General features: G+C 44.3%; 1 protein-coding gene across 3 annotated transcripts in view; it reads right to left on the reverse strand.

Moving 5' to 3' along the window:
• ADPRHL1 (ADP-ribosylhydrolase like 1) overlaps nucleotides 1-20,289 on the reverse strand; it is a 37,869-nt gene that overhangs the window by 13,959 nt on the left and 3,621 nt on the right. The window contains exons 2-7 of one of the 3 annotated variants that reach the window (XM_082784574.1): nucleotides 19,847-20,011; nucleotides 13,109-13,234; nucleotides 11,186-11,326; nucleotides 6,727-6,854; nucleotides 3,451-3,583; nucleotides 1,651-1,801 (exon numbers count right to left, since the gene is read on the reverse strand). In XM_082784574.1, the coding sequence (XP_082640700.1) occupies nucleotides 1,651-1,801; nucleotides 3,451-3,583; nucleotides 6,727-6,854; nucleotides 11,186-11,326; nucleotides 13,109-13,234; nucleotides 19,847-20,011 (844 nt within the window). Of the gene's footprint in view, nucleotides 1-397; nucleotides 1,805-3,450; nucleotides 3,584-6,726; nucleotides 6,855-11,185; nucleotides 11,327-13,108; nucleotides 13,235-19,846; nucleotides 20,012-20,289 lie in introns of those variants that run through there. The other 2 variants (XM_082784573.1, XM_082784575.1) reach the window with 2 other exon arrangements.

Below are 20,289 nucleotides of genomic sequence, written 5' to 3' on the forward strand. Positions count from 1 at the left end.
CTGTGGAGATTAGAAAGTGTGGCACAGACCTCAGTTTTTGAGCTTCTGAATTAAAACATGAGGTTAAACACCAGGGACCAATTCCATGCTTAATTCTTCTGTGTCATTTCACTAAGGGTTCGAGATCTGTGCCCATGTTGCTGGTATATCAGAATCTCCTCCACCCAGTGCTACTGTTTACTTTAGATGCAGATGTATGCAGCTTTTGATTGAATCATAGTCGACTGGTTTTCTTAAGACAGAAAGAGAAAGAGAAAAATAGGAAGAGGAGGAGGAGGAGGAGGGGGAGGAGGAGGGGGAGGAGGAGAAGAAGAAGAAGAAGAAGAAGAAGGAGAAGAGAAGAAGAAGAAGGAGAAGAGAAGAAGAAGAAGAAGAAGAAGGAGAAAGAGAAGAGAAGAGAGGAGAAGAGAGGAGAAGAGAGGAGAAGAGAGGAGAAGAGAGGAGAAGAGAGGAGAAGAGAGGAGAAGAGAGGAGAAGAGAGGAGAAGAGAGGAGAAGAGAAGAGAAGAGAAGAGAAGAGAAGAGAAGAGAAGAGAAGAGAAGAGAAGAGAAGAGAAGAGAAGAGAAGAGAAGAGAAGAGAAGAGAAGAGAAGAGAAGAGAAGAGAAGAAAAGAAAAGAAAAGAAAAGAAAAGAAAAGAAAAGAAAAGAAAAGAAAAGAAAAGAAAAGAAAAGAAAAGAAAAGAAAAGAAAAGAAAAGAAAAGAAAAGAAAAGAAAAGAAAAGAAAAGAAAAGCAGTTGTAACTGTTTTCTTTCCAGGGTTTCTGGTTCCCAGACTTGTGAAATGTATCACAGCCGTACTGTTGACCTATTACAACTGCTTGAAGACCTCAGCCAAAAATTCTGATACTGATACAGCAACATATAATCTGTTCAGTCTAAAAATAAATAATGATGCTTAGGAAATAGTGTAAGCACTAATTTATTTACAAATATTTCAGCCAGTTGTATTTTTAAAAAAGTTTGTTCTGAAGACCGAAGAACAACAGAAGTGTAAATCAGAAAGTTTGGACATGCTGATGCTTTGCTGAGCCTTGGGGGTATTTTTAGTGTTGGCTTTTCCTTTTCTGGAAGCTTGTAATGTAACAATACCTTGCACCACAGCGCTGATGCGGGGATCAGCGGTTCATTAAAGGATAATCCGTGAGATATTAGGTTTACAAGTGTCACAGACACATTAGATTTGAGAACAAGGCAGAACAGCAGTGGTGAAAGGATTGTCAAATATACAGAGAATATCCCCATAAGGGGGCACTGCCATTAGTTTTGCAGGAAAGCATTAGTTCTGGAAATTAATTTTGTACGTGTAATTACTGGTCACAGCTGTTTAGAAGGTGGTATTATAGCAAGTTAGACTGAAAACAACCAAAAGAGGTTTTATTTATTTTTTTCCATTTGAGATTATCTCACGGGTTTAAGTAGCAATCATTATACTCAGAAATCCCTACATCTGTAAAAAAAAAAAAAAAAAAAGAAGAACACCATAAAAACCTAGTTGCTCTTGAATTATTCAGCTACCTGCACTTGCACACAGTCTACATACAGCCTTTCAGACTAACTCTCAGCTAATTCCTCCACCGTTAAAGCCAGTCAGTTATCTACAGGGTTTGATATGGTCTTTAGAGAAAGAGAAAATGGCAGAAACCGCTTTACTTTTCCTGCGTGGACAGCCGGTAAAGGTTCTCGCCCAAGTACTCTAGCCTCTCCCTTTGCTCAAGGTCCTGGTACAAGCCCTTGGGAACCTTGCTCAGGCCGTACACCAGCCCGTACAGGCAGCCCGCGATAGATCCAGTCGCTGCGCTTTCTCCTGCGGGTTCAAGCACAGATGCAAAGTTCTCTTAGGGTCGCCTTCAAGTACAAAACCACAGCCCGCACTGCGCAGGGGAGGAAGGGTGAAGCCACTGATGGAGCGTGGGAAGGACATAATGGCCATGCTGGGGCAGCCCCAGAGGTTTGCACGACCCCGTGTCTTGTCCCGTGCCTAGGGAGGAGAGTAACACCAAGGCCAGCACACAGCAGTGCCTCTGCGGTGTGTGCTCCTGAGCTGGAGTGGTCTTGCTGTCTCCTGGCCTTCATCAAACCTTTTCCCGTGGGTCTGTCAAGTGCCTGATCACTTTCTGAGTGCAGGGAACTGTTAGCATTTACAGCATCCTTTCTCACTGTTTGAAAGGAGCATCTCCCTTGGTCTGTTTCCAAGCTTTTACCCGCTCTTCGTATCTGATGCCCTGTAGCTCTTGTAGTGGAAGAGACAGCACAGGATTGATCACCCTGCTTACTTTTCCTGTGATGTTTCCTTACATTGAGGGCTAACGTTAGCGGAGGATAAGCACCTGGGAGATGCATGATAGATGTGCTGTGGCTCACTCTTCATCTAACACAATTTCAATCACCTTGTCAGTGTGAGGAAAGGCAAGGACATGTCTGGTCAAATGAGAGACCGAGTGGCCAGAGGCAGAGGCAGGGGCACGGCCAGCAGAGTGGACAAGATCACTGCTGACAGCACAGGCTCATTACTAATTTGGCTTGGGGAAAACCCACTGCAACCCAATAGCTCTTGCAAGCAGCTAGCCGTTGCCAGGAACACAGGAACCCCTGCTACATGGCAAATACCCTGGTTTGGAGGCTGTGTCTCCCATCCTAACACCACAGCATGGCGCTGTGTGTGATTTAAAACATCTAACCCCATGGTAAGTAGCAGCGATGCTCGTTGTGGTCCTTGCAGGTTCTTGCTGGCAGCCTCTGCAGTGAGGGGCCACCACCTCCCACCACCATGCTGCAGGTGTTTGCAGTGCTGGGATCATCTTCCACAGCTGCCCTGGCCCAGGGTGCATGGTTGCCAGTGAGAGAGTTATCTCGTGCAAAATTATGGAAATATCTTATTGTGTGCCTCTAAGATTTATCTGGCAGACACTCAATTGGGCACTGTATTATCTTTCTCCTCTACTTGGCTTCACTATACGCAGTTAAAAGGTGGCTTTGCCAAAGGGGCGAGTGTTTTGGTGTAGAAAGATGCCAACCCTTTACTAAGTTATACCGGACTTACTTCTCATGCACCTCTGGCACAAGCATGGGACTCAGATGAAGTAACATTTGACAAGGACCATAAATAGCTTGCACGGCAGCTGCTGCTCAGGGAATGTGATTGATGGCCCAGAGAGGGTGCGGAGTCTCCCTTCTGGGAGATCTTCAAAAGCCGCCTGGCCGTGGGCCTGGGCAGCCTGCGCTGGGTGTCCCTGCTGGAGCAGGGCTTGGAGCAGGTGATCTCCAGAGGGCCCTGACAGCCTCAGCCACACTGTGACTCTGCGAGGGTGTAAAACCGGGAGCCACAGAAATCATCTCAAGAGCAGCAATAATGTCAAGAGCCGCCATTCACTGGCAGGCCTCCTTCCCACCTCCTGCGAGCACCCCGTGGCGGGACGGGGCAGGGGATGGGAGCCGCGGCCGCGCCCTCACCTCCGTGGAACATGGAGCGGTTGCAGAGCTCCGTCCAGTCCCCGCCGCACCCCAGCAGGGCGTCGTAGGCGATCATGGGGGCGTCGTGGCCCCGTCTCCCGCCCCGGCCCTCGGAGCTCCACCTCCGGTAGGTCTGAGGGAAAGATGGAGGCGTTAAGGTGGGACAGCAGGAAGGGGGATATGTGCCTCATAGCCCCGTCCCTGTGCCCTGGGAGTCACAAGAAGGCATTTGGTACTCATGGGCTTCGAGCTTTTCTGCTCTGGGACTGTTTCACATGGAAAAGACCCATGGGTTCTAATTTCACACCCTAGAAGTCCCTATTCTTTCAAAAATTGGGGTTGGAAAAGACTTACTTACATTATCATTCTTTCTGCCCCTGGGAAATGTTCTCAGCTTCCCTCGTCACACGTTTGCAAAAGTTTTACTTAGCCAAGTTTTATGTGGGCATCCAAAAAGGCTTGATTCGGTAATTTCTTTAGGGACTCAACTTTCAGGCTGTGTTAACTCAGGTCACTTTCTCTGACTTTTTCTTGCCAAGCCCATTCTTTCCCCTTCCATTGAACAACCTTGCAAATTTAAGAAACACTTCTTTCCCAGGAGAAGAAAGAAGGAAAAAACTACCAAATCAAACCAAACCAAACCAAACCAAACCAAACCAAACCCAACCCAACCCAACCCAACCCAACCCAACCCAGCAAGCTTTGCAAAACACAGCTGGGTTTCCTCTAGACTAAGTACTTCCAGAACTCACTTCTACCTGCCCAAAATCCCCAAGTGAGCTCAAAACTCTGATAAATCTACCACTAAAAATAACTTCATTTAAAGGAAATTGGCAGCTTTAGTTCCTGGGGCTTAAGGTGCGTTATGGTAAGTCATTTGCAGCTGCTTAGCTGGCCTGTGGTTTCTGCACTGTACGTGAAGATTTGCACTTCTATCTACTCACTTCAACCTCAACCAGTACATACTTTGTTGTGGTTTATCTGCATTTACATCACACAGGGCAGAGATGGATTACCTTCAGTCTGTTGCCTTTTTTTTTTTTTTTTTTCTTTGCAAACTAAAGAGAGTATTTATTTACTCTGTCCTCTAGCACAAGCAAAATGTAAAGCCTTATTTCTGCAGTTTTCACTCTGGTGGAGCAGCACTGACGCAGGTGCAGCGCTACCAGAGGCGAGCACAACCCGTGGAAGTGCTATTCTGGGTGAGCACGCCGGCGTCTCACGTTTCGCTCCATTTAGCCCTCACGATTGCTGATGTTTCTGCACGCATCTGACGTGACCTCACTTTGCTGGGAATTCTTTAGTGGAGGAAGAGTGCTCCTTGGGATCGATCTGCCCCGAGGCAGCATTTCTCAAGCTTTTCAAAAGTGCAGCCTCGCATTGTAGCTGGCAACAGCCCGGCTTCCCTCGGCAAGGGCGAGTGAAGACCACAGGGTGGATGGATATGGGTGTGACTATGCTGCCAAGCCCTAGAGGTAACGCACACATCCCCTGCAGTCAGTAATTACAGCTGCCTCTGCCTTCCTGCATGACCTGCAGCTGGCTAGCACTCCCCTTTCTACCATTTTACCTTCTCTGGTGCTGGTTTAAACAACCCCATCTTAAGGGGACACACTCCCTCTCACATTTTGTTTGTCATGCAATGTGTCCAGCACTGGGAAAGCCAGCAGGGCGAGGGTGTGTTTGCAGAAGCAAGGCAGAACCTGAGTGCAGTGCAATTTCTGCCTATTTGCTCAGTATCTAACACATACAGAACACGTATTGTTGAAAAATGATTTCTCCTACTATGATCTGATTGCCCACCTTGTGTTTATACATTAAAGAAGGTGCAATCTGTTTTTCTTCCCCCACGTTTCCAGTTATCTCCAAGTTTAACCTGTATACCTCTGGTCTAGCAGGAAGCTGCCCAAAACAACCTGCTGGTGAGAAGGGGTGACAGATATTTGTGGTTTATCAATTGCCTGCAGAAAGGCAATTGGACACAAAACGGTTTGGAGGGAGTGCAAAGGCAAACAGTCCTGGGAAACAGACAGGCAGGATGGTTGCCTTCTCTGTGATTATTCTTTCCATGGCTATAAACATGCTCAATTTGTAAGCAAAATGAGAGACTTCTGCCAGGCTGTGGTCTTTGCATAGCAGTGGAGTTCAAGCAACATTTTCCTTTCTTGTGCATCAAAATAAATAGTTTAGCAGATCAAGCTAGTTGGGTTAGGTAATACAAAGATAATTTTTGTTTCTGCAGTATGAATTAAATCAGTTTTCCCTTGAAAATGACTGTGGGGAGATTCTGTTCAATTCAATTTCTCATAATGCTCTTCTATGACTCCAGTAGAAATGGAAGAAACAACAAACTAGTAACAAGTTCATGGCACAGAAGTGATAAAATAAAGCTGGAAGGAGATCTAGTCTTTATATTTAAAGCATTTTTTTTTTAATTATCCAGAGTTAATCTATCTTCCATTGGCACCTTTCTCTGCATAGATGAACACCTAAAAATATACAAAGTGGCTTCTCAGAATAGAGCTGTGCTTTAATAGTCTGGAAAAGGGGATTGATTTATGGGAAAAGGTGACAAGAACCACATACTTTTTGCTTAGCTGCTAAGTGGAGAAACATGAGAGGTGCCAGCACGTATCAGAAAGCTGTAAACACCAGCGAAGAAGGGCATTATTTCCCATGAGTTAAGAAGTTTTAACCAGAAGTCATAAGTCAAAAGAAAGATCACATATGCTATAAAATAGTATCCCATGAGATGTGGTGAAACACCATCTCTTGAGACACCTAAAACTAGTTGGGACGCTGCCTGTGTTTGCAGATCACTGCTTAGGAGGGCTGTCTTCTGTTCAAAGGATCACAGCTACACCCAGCTCCTAAGAGATTTCTGTGGGACTTGGGCCACAGCTTTGCTAGGCTCTCATGAGATCCTCCAGCTGGATGTTTGCCTTTTCCAACCTCAAATTGCCCTGGCTGATGGGAGTTTATTTACGAGTTTTGTACTTGCGCTTAGTATCACCACGTTTGACATTAGGACTTCCTCTCCCACTGCAGGAACCTTTAGCACCTCAGGACTGATTGCAGCTGCTTTTTTTTACAACACTTAACCTGCACCATGGATTGGAGTTTTTTGTTCTTCCCTAAAAATTTAGGAAAAAAGAAAACACAAAGACTTTCTCTCTGCTCTGGCACTGGATTAAGTAGTAAAATATTGGTGTGTCCCTTTGAAAATACCTCTCTCCGTTCAGAGCCTCTCTGAGCACTTTCTTAAGTTGCAGTTACCTTTTCTCTCTCCTCTGCATCATAGTTGTCCGGAAAGACAGGTTTGTTCTGGTTTTCCTCATTGATTTCTCTCTCCTCCAAGTAAAACTGCCACTTGGCTTCAAAGTAAAACCAATGTTCCTGATATTCTGAATGCAAAAGAAATTAATGATGCAGTATTTCATCTCAGCAACATTTGCAGTTCTACTTAAATAGCTTTTAAAGAAAATGAACATATTGACTCATCTGTAAAACTGGGTATTTTCCAGTAACATACATTAAACAGGCATATGTACTAAGTATGCATTTTAATATGTAGTGGGATGTCTAACTGGGAAAAGAAGATGTGAAAGAGATGAAAGTATTTTCAGAATCTTGTGCTATTTTTATGATATAGTAAAATTAGATTAAGATATATCAAGATAAGATTTGGAGAACTTACCGAGGAACGCTATGAAAAAAGACAAGAGTCAACAAAAAAAGAGAGAAAAAATCAAATCTATACCATTAAAAAAATTCCTTTACTATGCCTAAAGAATGTTTAAGAATGCTTACATGTCCTAAATACAAATTACCTCCTACCTCAGTTACCAGTTTTTATTCACTTAATTTCTCTAGTATTTCTGTTCATTACTGTGATCTTTCAGTAAAGGGCTGATAGAAAGACCAAAATTTCCAGTTTTTGTATATTATAATACTTATTGAACATAGTAAAAGAGATAAATAACACACATATCTACTATTTGTGCCCATAGAAATAAGCTTTTTTTTTTTTTTTTTAATAACCACAGGTCTTTCTCCTCTTTTATGTCACTTTGAGAAGAGTATCACTAATAATGTTTAAATTTGTGCATGCAAATAATCTTGTTAAACTCATCTTGTTTTTAAACCAACGCTCAACCCTTTATAAAGGCTTGAAAAGTTGCAGAAATGACATTGAATACATACACACACCTCTGCAGAATTTATGCCTGAATGAAACCCTGTCTGGAAAGCAGACGGGGGTCAGGAATTAGAAATCAGTGAGATGGACGAGACCACTAAGTATGCCATGGCAAAGCAGTGAGTCAGTATGTACTTGTGTACATGTACTTGTGTACAGTTTAAAATATAATTAAATCTTGCTGCTTTTCCCCTGGTTCTGTCCTTTCTGGTCACTCAGTTCTGTGCTGCAAGTGACTGAGGAATGTGCACGCAACCAAACCATTTTTCTGAAGGATGAAGAAAGACTGAGAGATCTGGGGTTGCTTAGCCTGAAGAAGAGAAGGCTGCAGGGAGACCTTATTGTAGCATTTCAGTATTTTAAGGGGGCCTATAAGAAAGACGGAGAGAGATCTTATACAAGGGCATTTAGTGATAGGACAAAGGGTAATGGTTTTACACTAAATTTAAATTCTTTACTCTGAGGGTGGTGAGGCCCTGGCACACGCTGCCCAGAGAAGCTGTGGCTGCCCCATCCCTGGAGGTGCTCAAGGCCAGGCTGGATGGGGTTTTGGGCAGCCTGCTCTGGTGGGAGGTGTCCCTGCCCATGGCAGGGGGGTTGAACTGGGTGATCTTTAAGGTCCTTCCAGCCCAAACTACACTGTGATTCTGTAGTGTTGCTTCTTTTCCTATAAGGCCATAAAGGTGTCTCTCTTTGCTGATTAAGATCTTTAAAGCAGTTCAGTGCCATGTAAACTCAGCCCGGCTAACTTGCATCACCTTACACCTTCACAAAATTGTGCCTCCCCAGCCCCACGCTGGGACTAATCTCCAGCTGCATGGCCCTGATGACTGGGAAGCTAGTTCGCAGATAAAGAGGGGGCTGTTTAGAAAAACAGAGTGACAATGTGCTAACAGCCATCAGGCCATGGAGAGTATTTTAAAAAGAAAAATATAAAATCATAGAATATCCTGAGTTGGAAGGGACCCACAAAGATCATGGAGCCCAACTCCTGGCTTCACACAGGACCACCCAAAAATCAGACCGTGTATCTGAGAGCATTGTCCAAATGCTCCTTGAACTCCGTCAGGCTTGGTGCTGTGACCCCTGCCCTGGGCAGCCTGTCCCAGTGCCCGAGCACCCTCTGGGTGCAGACCCTTTCCCTAACCCCCAGCCTGACCCTGCCCTGTCCCAGCTCCATGCCGTCCCCTCGGGTCCTGTCGCTGTCCCCAGAGAGCAGAGCTCAGCGCCTGCCCCTCCGCTCCCCTCGTGAGGGAGCTGCAGGCCGCCATGAGGCCTCCCCTCAGCCTGCTCTGCTCGGGGCTGAGCACACCAAGGCACCTCAGCTGCTCCTCATGTGTCTTACCCTCCAGACCCTTCATAGTTCTCCTTTGGACGCTCTTGAATGGTTTTATGTCCCTCTTATACTGTGGCGTCCAGTCCTGCACACAGTACTTGAGGTGAGGCCTCACCAGCACAGAGCAGAGCAGGCTAATCACCTCCTTTGACCAGCTAGCAGTGCCGTGCCTGATGCACCCATGGGTACAGGTCGCCCTTTTGGCTGCCAGGGCACACTGCAGGCTCATGTTCAACTTGCTGTTGACCAAAGTCCCCAGATCCCTTTTGTGGAGCTGTTCTCCAGTCTCTCATCCCCTAATCAGTACATATATCCAGGGTTGCCTTGCCCAGGTGCAGAATCCAGCACTTGCTCATGGTGATTGTCCAGCCCTCTAATTTGTCAAGATCTCTCTGCAGTGCCCTTGTACTCCTGAGGGATTCCTCCCAGTTTCGTTTCATCCTCATACCTTCAAGTCCTGCATCAAAGTCATTTATGAAAACATTAAAAAGAACTGGCCCTAAAGTGGAGCCTTGTGGAAGGAACCCCATAGTGACTGGGGTATTCACTATCCAGTGAAGAAACACTGTATTGGTTGAAGAAAACTACCAAAAAGCACCCCATCAGCTAGTTCCAAAACTGCTTTTAAAATTGAAGATGACCCAACAGGTTGCTTTGTATTTTAAAACAGGCATTTTCCACTTTCCTCTTTTCAACATGACCAGAAAACAAGTGACTGTTCTCTGTATAGCACCTTGATAAGCAGGGGTGCGTGACTGTTGCAATGCACAGGCTCAGTAATGAAGGGGAAAAGCATATGCAGGAGATGTTGGTTGTGTGGACTACCTGCGACATGGTATGAAACCCTAGATCCAGCCCTTCTGAGGCCCCATCCCTCACATCCAGCCTGAGACTACAGTCACATTGAGATCCATGGGATATCTGGCAAGTAAATGCAGCTGAATAGCAGGGAGGGGTGCTGAATCAAGCCCTCTGTGACTGAACATGGTGTTTGTTATCCAAGGGAGATAAAGAAGCCAAGAAAGAGTTTCCTAATCAGGAGGACTCTGTTTGGCAGGACTTCTTTGCAGTGCATCTCACCAGCCAAGGAGCTTAACTTTAATGCAGAAGACTTCTCTTGCTACCAAAATAGGACTAAGCTCAACAATACGGGCATTACCCGGACAGCGTGCCTCAGGAGTCCAGCACACATACCTCCATGCAGAGGGGTCCTGCTCTGGTGGAGTGACAGGGACCTGCTGTAAAGTCGTTCAAAGAGGAGCTCACTCACACTAATCCTGCACCTGCTCCTCATAGGTCTCATCTAAAAAAAAATCTTAGTGTGCAGTGAGACGTGGTTGAAAATGCATTTTCTTTCAGGAAGGTTCCCTGCTTCTTTCAGGTTTTAAAGAGGCAGCTTTCCTTCCCAGGTAAATATTCATTTCTGGGTGCTTTTCACTATAGATTTCCACAGAATTCAGTTTGCTCAACAGATATCCCTTGAGATTAACAGGAAAACTTTCCTCAATATTGTAATGTAACTATACTCATCTGTCCACAGCAGGTCTCACTGTTACAAATGCATCACTCCCAGGCAAGAGGGAACTAAAACACCTCTGTCCTGAAGATTGCACCCATTAGTGAAGTAGCAATATCAAGTTGAACAGTTGCGGTCCACTCAGTTGCTTTAAAAAAGGATACAACAGGTTGTATCTTAAATATTTGTTCAGAATATCAACAAATCAAATCTGCATCTGTGGTCAAAGGCTGACTCCTTGTCAAGAGGCATCTACAGGTGAACTTTTCCTGGCAAAATGAGGAAAGTAGTGGATTTTTTAATGGAAGATATTGGGCCATGCTAATTGATGGAAGGAATGAATAATTCATATCTCAGCAGTCAGTTTGCTTAATAACCTACTAACAGTTCTTCCTTCCCCACCACCCCGTAGCAATCTTTGAAGATTTCTTAAAGATCAAGCTGTGCAGTATGGAATTATAATTTGTATTTTTTGCCACCAATATTTCTGACACTTAACAGATAGTACGAGAAGAAGACACCACCTGCAAAGAGCTTACAGTCTAACAAGACGATGAGGAGGACAGCCTGTGGAGTCATGAGCTGGGGGAAAATGGCAAAAATGGGGAGAGTTAGCAGTGATGTTTCTTTAGCCTTTTCTAGCTGAACATGCTTTTAAGAAAATAACTCTTGGTTCAGACATTACCTGCCATGTGGCGAATGGTCTTCTTGCAATATTCCTCAGCCATTGGCACGACTTTCATCATCTCTCTTCCCCACTGCACCAGGGGCTTCCCTTGTATTGCATAAGCCACAAAGAGAGCTGTACATAGGGACCCTAGAAAGCCTGGAATTAATATATAAATACGATTACCACCTTGTGAACTGCGCTTGTGACATTCTTGTCATGTCCCTAGTAAAATCATTAGTAGGATGCCTCATGACTGTTGGGTAGATTAACAAACACACATATCCTACCCCTGTCTGCTTACCAGCTGGCTCTTGGCACGTTAAGATTCTTGGCTAATACATGGTGTCCAGTGGTTTACAACTTATTTTGTATAGAAGGGTGCTTCTGTTCTCACTGGTGTAACATGACAGAAACTGAGGTAGGGGTCAAAAATAAACATAATCCACTAATGTGATACTGAAAGACTTCTAATTGAGGTCACATGGAATAACTGAGTAGCACAAAATGATTCAGTTGCAAGTTATATCACCTTGCTTATGGTGGATTCATCCAGCTCAGTGGCTGTGGTTGTTGGATATAACACTATTTCTGGTGCATTTTCCTCTAGGGGGACAAATCTGTTCCATCTAGTTGGATCCATTTTCTTTGGTCTGTACTTGTCTTGAAGAAGCAGTTGTCTAAGATGTTGTCTGCATACCTAGCTAGGTCTTCCTCTTTGGATACAAATATATTTGAAATGAACACTCAACTCTTCGATCATGTCAGAAACAGAGAAGCGTGTTTCTCATGCTTGTTGTTATCCTGGCATTTTGTCAAATGCAACAAAATCAACCCAGAGCAACATGCAAAAGAAAGCTAAGAAAAGAACTCTATCATTGAAATAAGCCCCAGGTGAGCAGAACATTGTCATGTGTGCTTCTCTGGATGCTTCTCTGGATGCCACTTGTCTCTTTTCCAAGCAGAAAACTCTTTCTAGACTTAATTTTTCCTCTTATGGAAGGCATTTAATGACTTTGATACTCTTGATGCCATTTCCTGGCCCTAGCAAATGAGGTGGGATACCCAGAAATACAAGCAGGCTTGCTGCTGCTAACACACCATGGATTTTGTATATTGGTTCAACAGTATTTTCTGCTTTGCTCTAAATATTTTTCCTCTAATTTTGTGCCATCCTGTTGGATGTTCTGACTACATCAGGGCACTGAGCATGTTGAACATGTCACCCTTCATTATGGTTTTATTTAATGCTGTCTAAAGCAAACAGAATGAATACATGCTTACATAGCATAAAACTATCAGGATGACAGACTTGAATATTCAGAACAACATTAAATGTAATTACTTTTGTTTTGTTTGGATAATAAATCATATTGTGTCCTAAAATGTGTGGAGTTAGAATTTTTTGACTTTCTACCTTTGGCTGTGGTGATTGGATGTGACAAGACCTGTCAACAGAAAAATATTATTATCCCCTGAACCATAAACTCGCATGATAACGGTGAGTCATGTGGTTGTACATGAATCCTAAAATTTGATCAGAGCATGCGACATGAATATGCTTTGGATGAGACAGGTTGTGTTTAGTTATTGGGATTTTAGGAAGGAATACTCCTATGCTGTGGTTGCTGTTTGTATAATATACAATCACATACATAAGCTTGTATGTGGGACTTGGAGTTGGACTCAAGGAGTTGGACTTGATGATCCTTATGAGTCCCTTCCAGCTCGGGATATTCTACATGTATGATTCTACGATTCTATGATTGTATAAGTGGTATATACATACATATATTATCCAAGCAAATTCAAATGAAAGCCTTGGAGCCTGAAAAGCAGAAGTTGCTTAACCAAGTGGATTTACAGGAGCTGTGTTAGTCCTCATGGAAGTGAAAAGCAACCATAGGCACTTCACAGAAATTATATGTCCGTGGACATTACCTGTAGGGTGGTTATGAGTCATTCGTCCACACTCAATGCTCACTTCAATAAGTGCCTCGAGCCTTTCTGGCTTCCAGTATCTCATCCCTAAGCACATGGCTTTTGTAGATGCTCCAAATCCAGACCCTGTAATAAGACAACAATGGTAAGCATTTAAAAGTAGATGGATGATACATAAATATGCTGATAAAATCTGAAGCAAGTACATTTTATTATTTCAACACTTGTGTAGGAGCTCTCTAAGAAGTGGGAAAACAGCATGCAAAGCAAGATACATGTTTTGAAAGTTTCATTCAAGGAATTTTGCCTACACACAATCATTCTGATTTTACAAATTTATTCCAATACTACTACATTTTACCAGTATATTCCAGTATTCTCAAGTTCTGTGAAGAGCATAGCAGGTACCAAAGAGCAGCATGCTAGCCTGTTACCAGTACATTTTTTATTCAGACTCTCAAGTCATCTTTATTCATCCTCAACTGACACCTCTTTTTTTCTTGTTCCAGATGCCAGGACTGGAAGCAGCAGTCTGTAAAACAGGTACACTTTTACTATGCCCTTGTTTTAGTAGTCTTCCTGATGAAAGCACATTACTAAAACCCTTTCTATGGGTATCATGGCTGATCTTACAGTTTTGTTGCATGTTTCATCCTAGAGAGCCCCACAGGTAGTTCACAAAAGTTTCTATTAATTACAAAAATAATGTGTCTGAAAAAGATATTGAAGAGTCCAAAGAAAAATCCTCCAAAGTTAGAAGACAGAACTGAGGTTTCCTGTTCAACCTGAAGTCTGTGCTTTTGCACACACTCATTATCATCATCAGCCTGCACTTGTTGGAAATTTCTGCCTCATGCAGTACAGACATTATTTATTGAGTAGATAATTCAGTATTTCTTTAAATCGTCAGCACAGAGGGCATGATTCCAGGCGTTCGTATTTTAAACACCTCATTGAATGAAGAGTTAAATTTACTAACGAGTTTCTCTGCAGTACTTATCACAGTAATATCAGGATCCCACAGAAGTTTTAATGAGCTTATCTTCTCTAGGCACGCGTGAGGTGATTATCTCCTCTTCACAGCTGGTAAGCCAATGCCCAAAAAAAGCATAAGCTCATTGCAGGGACTCATTCTGAGATGGATAGGGTTCGATTTTTCAAAGTACTTAGGATTTTTTCAGCACTGCCTTTGCTCAGTCACACTTCCCAGTGACCTTGGGTAGAGCTGAGAGCAATCAGTGTTTCTCTGCTTGGCCCCTGGAAGATAAGGGGGAATATTTATGCCACCTAATTTTAGCATCTGTGGAACTTATATTAGGAGCACACTCTTCCTGTCTTTCCCAGACAGGCAGCAGAGAGAAAGATTGCCTCTGCTAGCCAGTATGATGGCAGAGGAGGAGGAATTCACAGGCCAGAGTGAAGCAGCAGATGCCAAGGAGCCAGGGACACCTTGCTTTGGACACCTACCTCCAGAGGAGCCCTCGGCTGCTCCCCAGGCTCTGCTTGCTGTGGCTGTGGAGCTCCAGGGGCTCTCCTAGAGCACTGTGATCCCTTTAGTTTCATCCCAAGTGACTCCACCTTGGGTGCTCCAAGATCATGAGCATGATCAAAGTGTGATAGTGGGGGTTGCGGAAAGATCTGATGCAAAAGTACTTGCCTGATACAAACTGAAATGTTAACACAAGCCACCCATTGGCATCACCAAATGAAATACAGACTAACTAGTATCTCAATTACTCTCTAGAGAGGGTTTGTTTTCTTCCCAGAGAAGATCTATCCTGAGTGGACACCCTGGGTATGTGATCTAACTAGGTTAGATGAAGAAATTTCTTCCCATCCTCCTGAGATTTCAATGTGAAAATTTTTGTGTGTGGTGACTCTGACACCTCTTTAACTTTAGTTTAGCCACCAAGTACAGTCTAAAAAGGTCAAACATCAAATAAATATGACATGAAAGGACTTTCCAAAATACTATTGTATTCTCTGCAGTCTCAGAACTTTCTCATCCCTTATGAGCCATCCTGATTATAATGAAAGAGACTGAAAGAGACCCTCTCCAGCACATTTTCAGCCCCTGCTCCTGGTGGACACCTGTGCTGCAAATGGCGTTCTTTCCCTTGAGGGTGGAGAGGCATTGCAGAGAGATCTTGACAAATTAGGGTGCTGGACAACCACTAAAATATGACATTTAGCAAGAGTGAATGTTGGATTCTGCACCTGGGCAAGGCAACGCTGGATATATGTACTGATTAGGGGATGAGAGACTGGAGAACAGCTCCACAAAAGGGATCTGGGGACTCTGGTCAACAGCAAGATGAACATGAGCCTGCAGTGTGCCCTGGCAGCCAAAAGGGTGAACCATACCCTGGGTGCATCAGGCACGGCACTGCTAGCTGGTCAAAGGAGGTGATTAGCCTGCTCTGCTCTGTGCTGGTGAGGCCTCACCTCAAGTACTGTGTGCCACAGTGTAAGAAGGACATAAAACCATTCAAGAGTGTCCAAAGGAGGACAACTAAGATAGTGAAGGGTCTAGAGGGGAAGATGTATAAGCAGCAGCTGAGGTCCCTTGATTTGTTCGACCCCGAGCAGAGCAGGCTGAGGGGAGGCCTCATGGCGGCCTGCAGCTCCCTCACGAGGGGAGCGGAGGGGCAGGCGCTGAGCTCTGCTCTCTGGGGACAGCGACAGGACCCGAGGGAACGGCATGGAGCTGGGACAGGGCAGGGTCAGGCTGGGGGTTAGGGAAAGGGTCTGCACCCAGAGGGTGCTCGGGCACTGGGACAGGCTGCCCAGGGCAGTGGGCACAGCACCGAGCCTGAGGGAGTTCAAGAAGCCTTTGGGCAAAGCTCTCAGACACGTGGTCTGAATTTTGGGTGGTCCTGTGTGGAGCCAGGAGTCAGACTCGATGATCCTTGTGGGTCCCTTCCAACACTAGATATTCTATAATTCTTGTCTGAAAAGTGTCTTATCCATGACTCAGTTCCAGTTCCTCCAAGGGACATAATCCATGCTGGTTATCTAAAAGGTACAGGTGTTGTGCTACACCAGAGCTAATAATTAAAGAAAATTGCGGTGTATTCAAAGAGAAGGATGCACTACAGACTGGGGGTCTGAAGGTGGTTGCCTTTGCAACTTCATTGTGTTCCTCTGTGTTTAAAAGCTATACTGAAACCTTTTGCAGAATTAAACAAGCAAACTTGACAACCAAAAAATCCATCACATGGAGTAACATTAAGCCTAGGAAGGGTTTCCTGTGATTAGTAGCTATTAAGTCCAGTGTGTCGATTCCATGCAAATCAATGAAGCAAGGGACAGCAAGATTAGTGCCTGCCAGGGGTGAGATATACCTGTGAGAATATAAGGATTGTCCTCTGCAGTCAGACCATAGGTCAACATAACTCTGACAGTGGCCAATGGAGAGGATATTTAAGAAGGAGTAAAAGAAAAGTATAAAGACAGTGCCCCTTTGTACTAAGTATAGTGTTGACAATTTCCTTCCCTGATCCAGCAGGTAGCTGTTTCTTCATCTTTCTGCTTAGTAACGCTGGAAGGATTTTCCTTGGGTGAATTTGTGCAGCTATTTTTTGAACCCACAGGAATTGTATCATCTGCACGTTCCCATATAAATGAGTTGTGCAGCTTAATTAGGTGCTGCATGAAGTCCTTCCTTTTACTTGCTTTGAACTCATGACTCGGTTTCATCTGAGGTACTTAGTTCCTGTACTGGAGCAGACATGAGTTTTCTCTACCTGTATTAATGTTCTCCAACCTATGATTTTGCAGATCTACTTTAGGCATCAGTGGCTAAGGAAGCTGTTTTTGACTGACCCAGTTATCCTTCCTCGTGTCCTTTCTAGTTCTCTTACATCCCTTTGTGGGGAGGGAGGGACCAGATTACATATAGTAATCAAGAAACAGGAACTATGTATTTATATAGTGGTGCCAGTGCGTTTTGTGCTCTGTTCTCTGTTTCCTTCCCAGTCATTTCTAACAATATATTGCCTTTTTGGCTCTTATTGAGCTCTGAAGTGATGTTCTTGTAGAACTATTATAGCTCCATGATCCCTTTCCTCAACAGTAATAGTTAGCTCAGCAACTGCAACCATGTATATAAAATTAGGATATTATTTTTTTTCCCATGCATATGACTTTTCATTTATCTACATTGCATTTGGTTCTGCTATTATATCACAGTTACTCATGGCTGTGAGGATCTTCTACAGCTCTGTACTTTACTATTTTTGACAGCAGACTTTGCTGACCAACTATGTACTTGTTTTTTCCAGATAGTTTGTGGACATGTTGACCATGGACCAACACAGATGTCTCCTTCTCTCTGGAGAAGACAGACTGCAATCTCCTGCTCTTTGTTTACTGTCTTTTAACCAGTTATCTATGCTCATGAGAGCCTTTCCATCATTCTGTAGCAACTTACTGCCTTGTCTGTTGGTGACTTGGCCATCTTGGTGAAGGACCTTGTCAAATGTCCTTTGGAAATTCAAACAGACTGTCTTTACAGTGTATCCTCTGTTCCCCAGTTTCTTGGCTATTTCATGAACTTTCTCACAAATTTCTGAGGTGTGACTTCTCTCTACAAAAGCTGTGATATGTTTCTATGAAAACACAATATCATCTTCATTCACGCACTATGTTATTTTCTATTATTATGGAATTCCTCTGTGTTGTTTTTTTTTTGTTTGTTTGTTTGTTTTTCACTCTACATAATAATACAGATCAGCTTAATGCCTACTAAGCTCTGAAGAAGATGCCCCTTTTGTGACTACAGGCTATTCTGCATGAAAACTTAGAGCCTGACTCCTTTTACTTCGTGTCCCTCTGTAGCTTATCCTTCTCTTCATTTTTGCTCCCCGACATCCTGCATTTAACTTGCACTTTTTCCTCATAATCCCATACCACCATCAAAAGATACTGTTCATAAGCACCACTAGGAAGCCCAGCAGCTGGCTCCAGTAGCTGCACATAAAGTGCTGCTTGGATGACGCAGCCTCAGCCTGAAATACATTCAATACAGGAAGCTGGCTTTTAACTGGACTTTTGCAGTTAAAAAGGCACATTTCTGGCCTTACCCAGACTTCTGTTTCTGCTTTCAACCATCGGTGATTCTCTTCTGAACAATTCAAGTTTTTAGCAATGAAACAAAGCATTGATTGTGTCAATGAACCTGAGAGCAGGTGGCAAAGAAACACATGGGGCAATTTAACATAAGAGCTCAATGTGCTGAATATACCCACATAAATTTGAAAAGAGGAGCTTCAGATAAGCACATGAATTTTTGCTAGAAGTGAGATAGCTTAGAATGATCATAATAAAGCAGCATGTGGCTTCCAGCCCGTCCAAAATACCACCTCACTGTTAGGCATTGATTTTTTAATTTTTTTTTTCCTCAAGAGGAAGTTCATGGAAAGTTATTTAAAAAGTTAATTGTGTCCATAGCAGTGTCAGGCCCCATAGTAAGCTGAGCATCTCCAACCCAGGTAACCGATACTTTTGTTCTCAGGGTAAAAAAAAGCTACTTAAGATGTTCAGGGTGGCATTTTTCGGACCAGATGTAGATGGTGCATTTTAGCTGCCAGGTCTGAAGAAATTAATTTCAGACACTTCTAGCCCAGAGTATCCCAGGAACAAATCTTCAGCCGTGGAAAGCTGGGGAGGAGGAAGGCTAAAAGAGATGTGGCTCCAGACACAACAGGTTGGGGAGCAGCCGTGCTCCACTCCTGGTGGTGCTGAGAGCTGCTGAGGGCCAGCAGCAGCTCCCACGATTATTTTGACTGAATTTTACTCACAATCAGTCAGAAAACACATGATGACTGCCAGCAGGGCCCTCTCTCAGATCTGCCCGGTGAATGGCGAGGTGGGCAGGGTACACGCCGAGAGGATCCTTCCCCTCCCAGCAGCTGTTGTAGGGGCGGGGGCTGAGTGGGTGATGCTTTTTGTGTCGAACAAAGCTGACTGCAGAGACCCAGAAATAGCTGTGGCGTGGTGCCACCGTGTTTTTGTCACGGCGTTGCATCAACGTGCCATGCTGCTGAGTGGTGCGGGCACATACCACAGCGATACCACACTGCGCTGACACGGTGCAGCGTCTACATTATGTGAGCTGCCACGGTCCCGTGGCTGCCTAGGTCTGCCTCCCTTGATGCTATGGCATCTCTGCAGCCTTTCAAGGTTAATTGCACTGCTTAGGTGTAGCTGCATGCATGTTATCTAGCTGGAAGTAGAAATTCCAGTTATCATGAAATGAAATAATCACAAAGAGAGAGGAAGGGTCATGGGGAGGGAGACAGGGGTAGGACTGTTAGGGGTGGTCAGCAAAACAGCTATCGTTCCTAGCATTGCATCCTCCTGGAGAAAAGTAATGTAAGACCGAAAAGATCCTCAACTACAAACATTTCAATGAAAAAATAAAAGGCAGAAAATATTTCTTAAAATAACCATTAAACTCAAGGCCAGAGACCGGGACCCCACGGCACGGAGCCAAGAACAGAGTCTCTTTAAATAGATGTTAAACAGGGAAGGGCTCGTTTACGAGAGGACATCGTGCCCTGGAGCAGGAATGCCTGGCAGACCTCTTGCCATCCATCCCCAGGCAGACATGGAAACATTTCAGGGGGCGCAGCCCTTGATGCCGGGGGGAGAAAGACAACAATTTCCCCGTTGCCCCAAATCTTGAGAGTTTGTGCTGTTGAGGCCAGCATCTCCGAAGGGGAAGTGGTACCCTACCCTTTTCGTTGAAGGGCGTGTGCCAGGCCAGCAGGTAGTTGTCTGGTTTCAGTTCCCTGCAGCCCTCGATGGTCGCGGGGTCTGGCCGCCTCCCCGACAGCTTGTCGACCGCGTCCACGTAGCGCCTCACCAGCTCGCGGTACAGGTCCTCCAGGCACCAGTAGTCTGGGCACAACGGGAAAAAAATACTGTCACACAAAGGCAAAAGAGCGAGAGAGTGCTGAAAACAAACACAAAAAGCTCATCGTGGTTTCAATAAATGCTCCTATTCCCACTTCCAGCACTCCGGGTCACATTTCTGGTGCCACACTATGCCACCCATGAGAGGGGACTGGAGAGAAACATCCTTGTCTCTCCGGTTTTTACATTTTGCTCCTTTTCTCTTCATTTTTAATTCCTTTAATTGAAAATAGAGAAATGTTCTGCTCCTTGACAGGAGCTCT

Source organism: Aythya marila, assembly GCF_965140915.1.
Source record: "Aythya marila genome assembly, chromosome: 1".
In the NCBI taxonomy this organism is placed as follows: Eukaryota; Metazoa; Chordata; class Aves; order Anseriformes; family Anatidae; genus Aythya; species Aythya marila.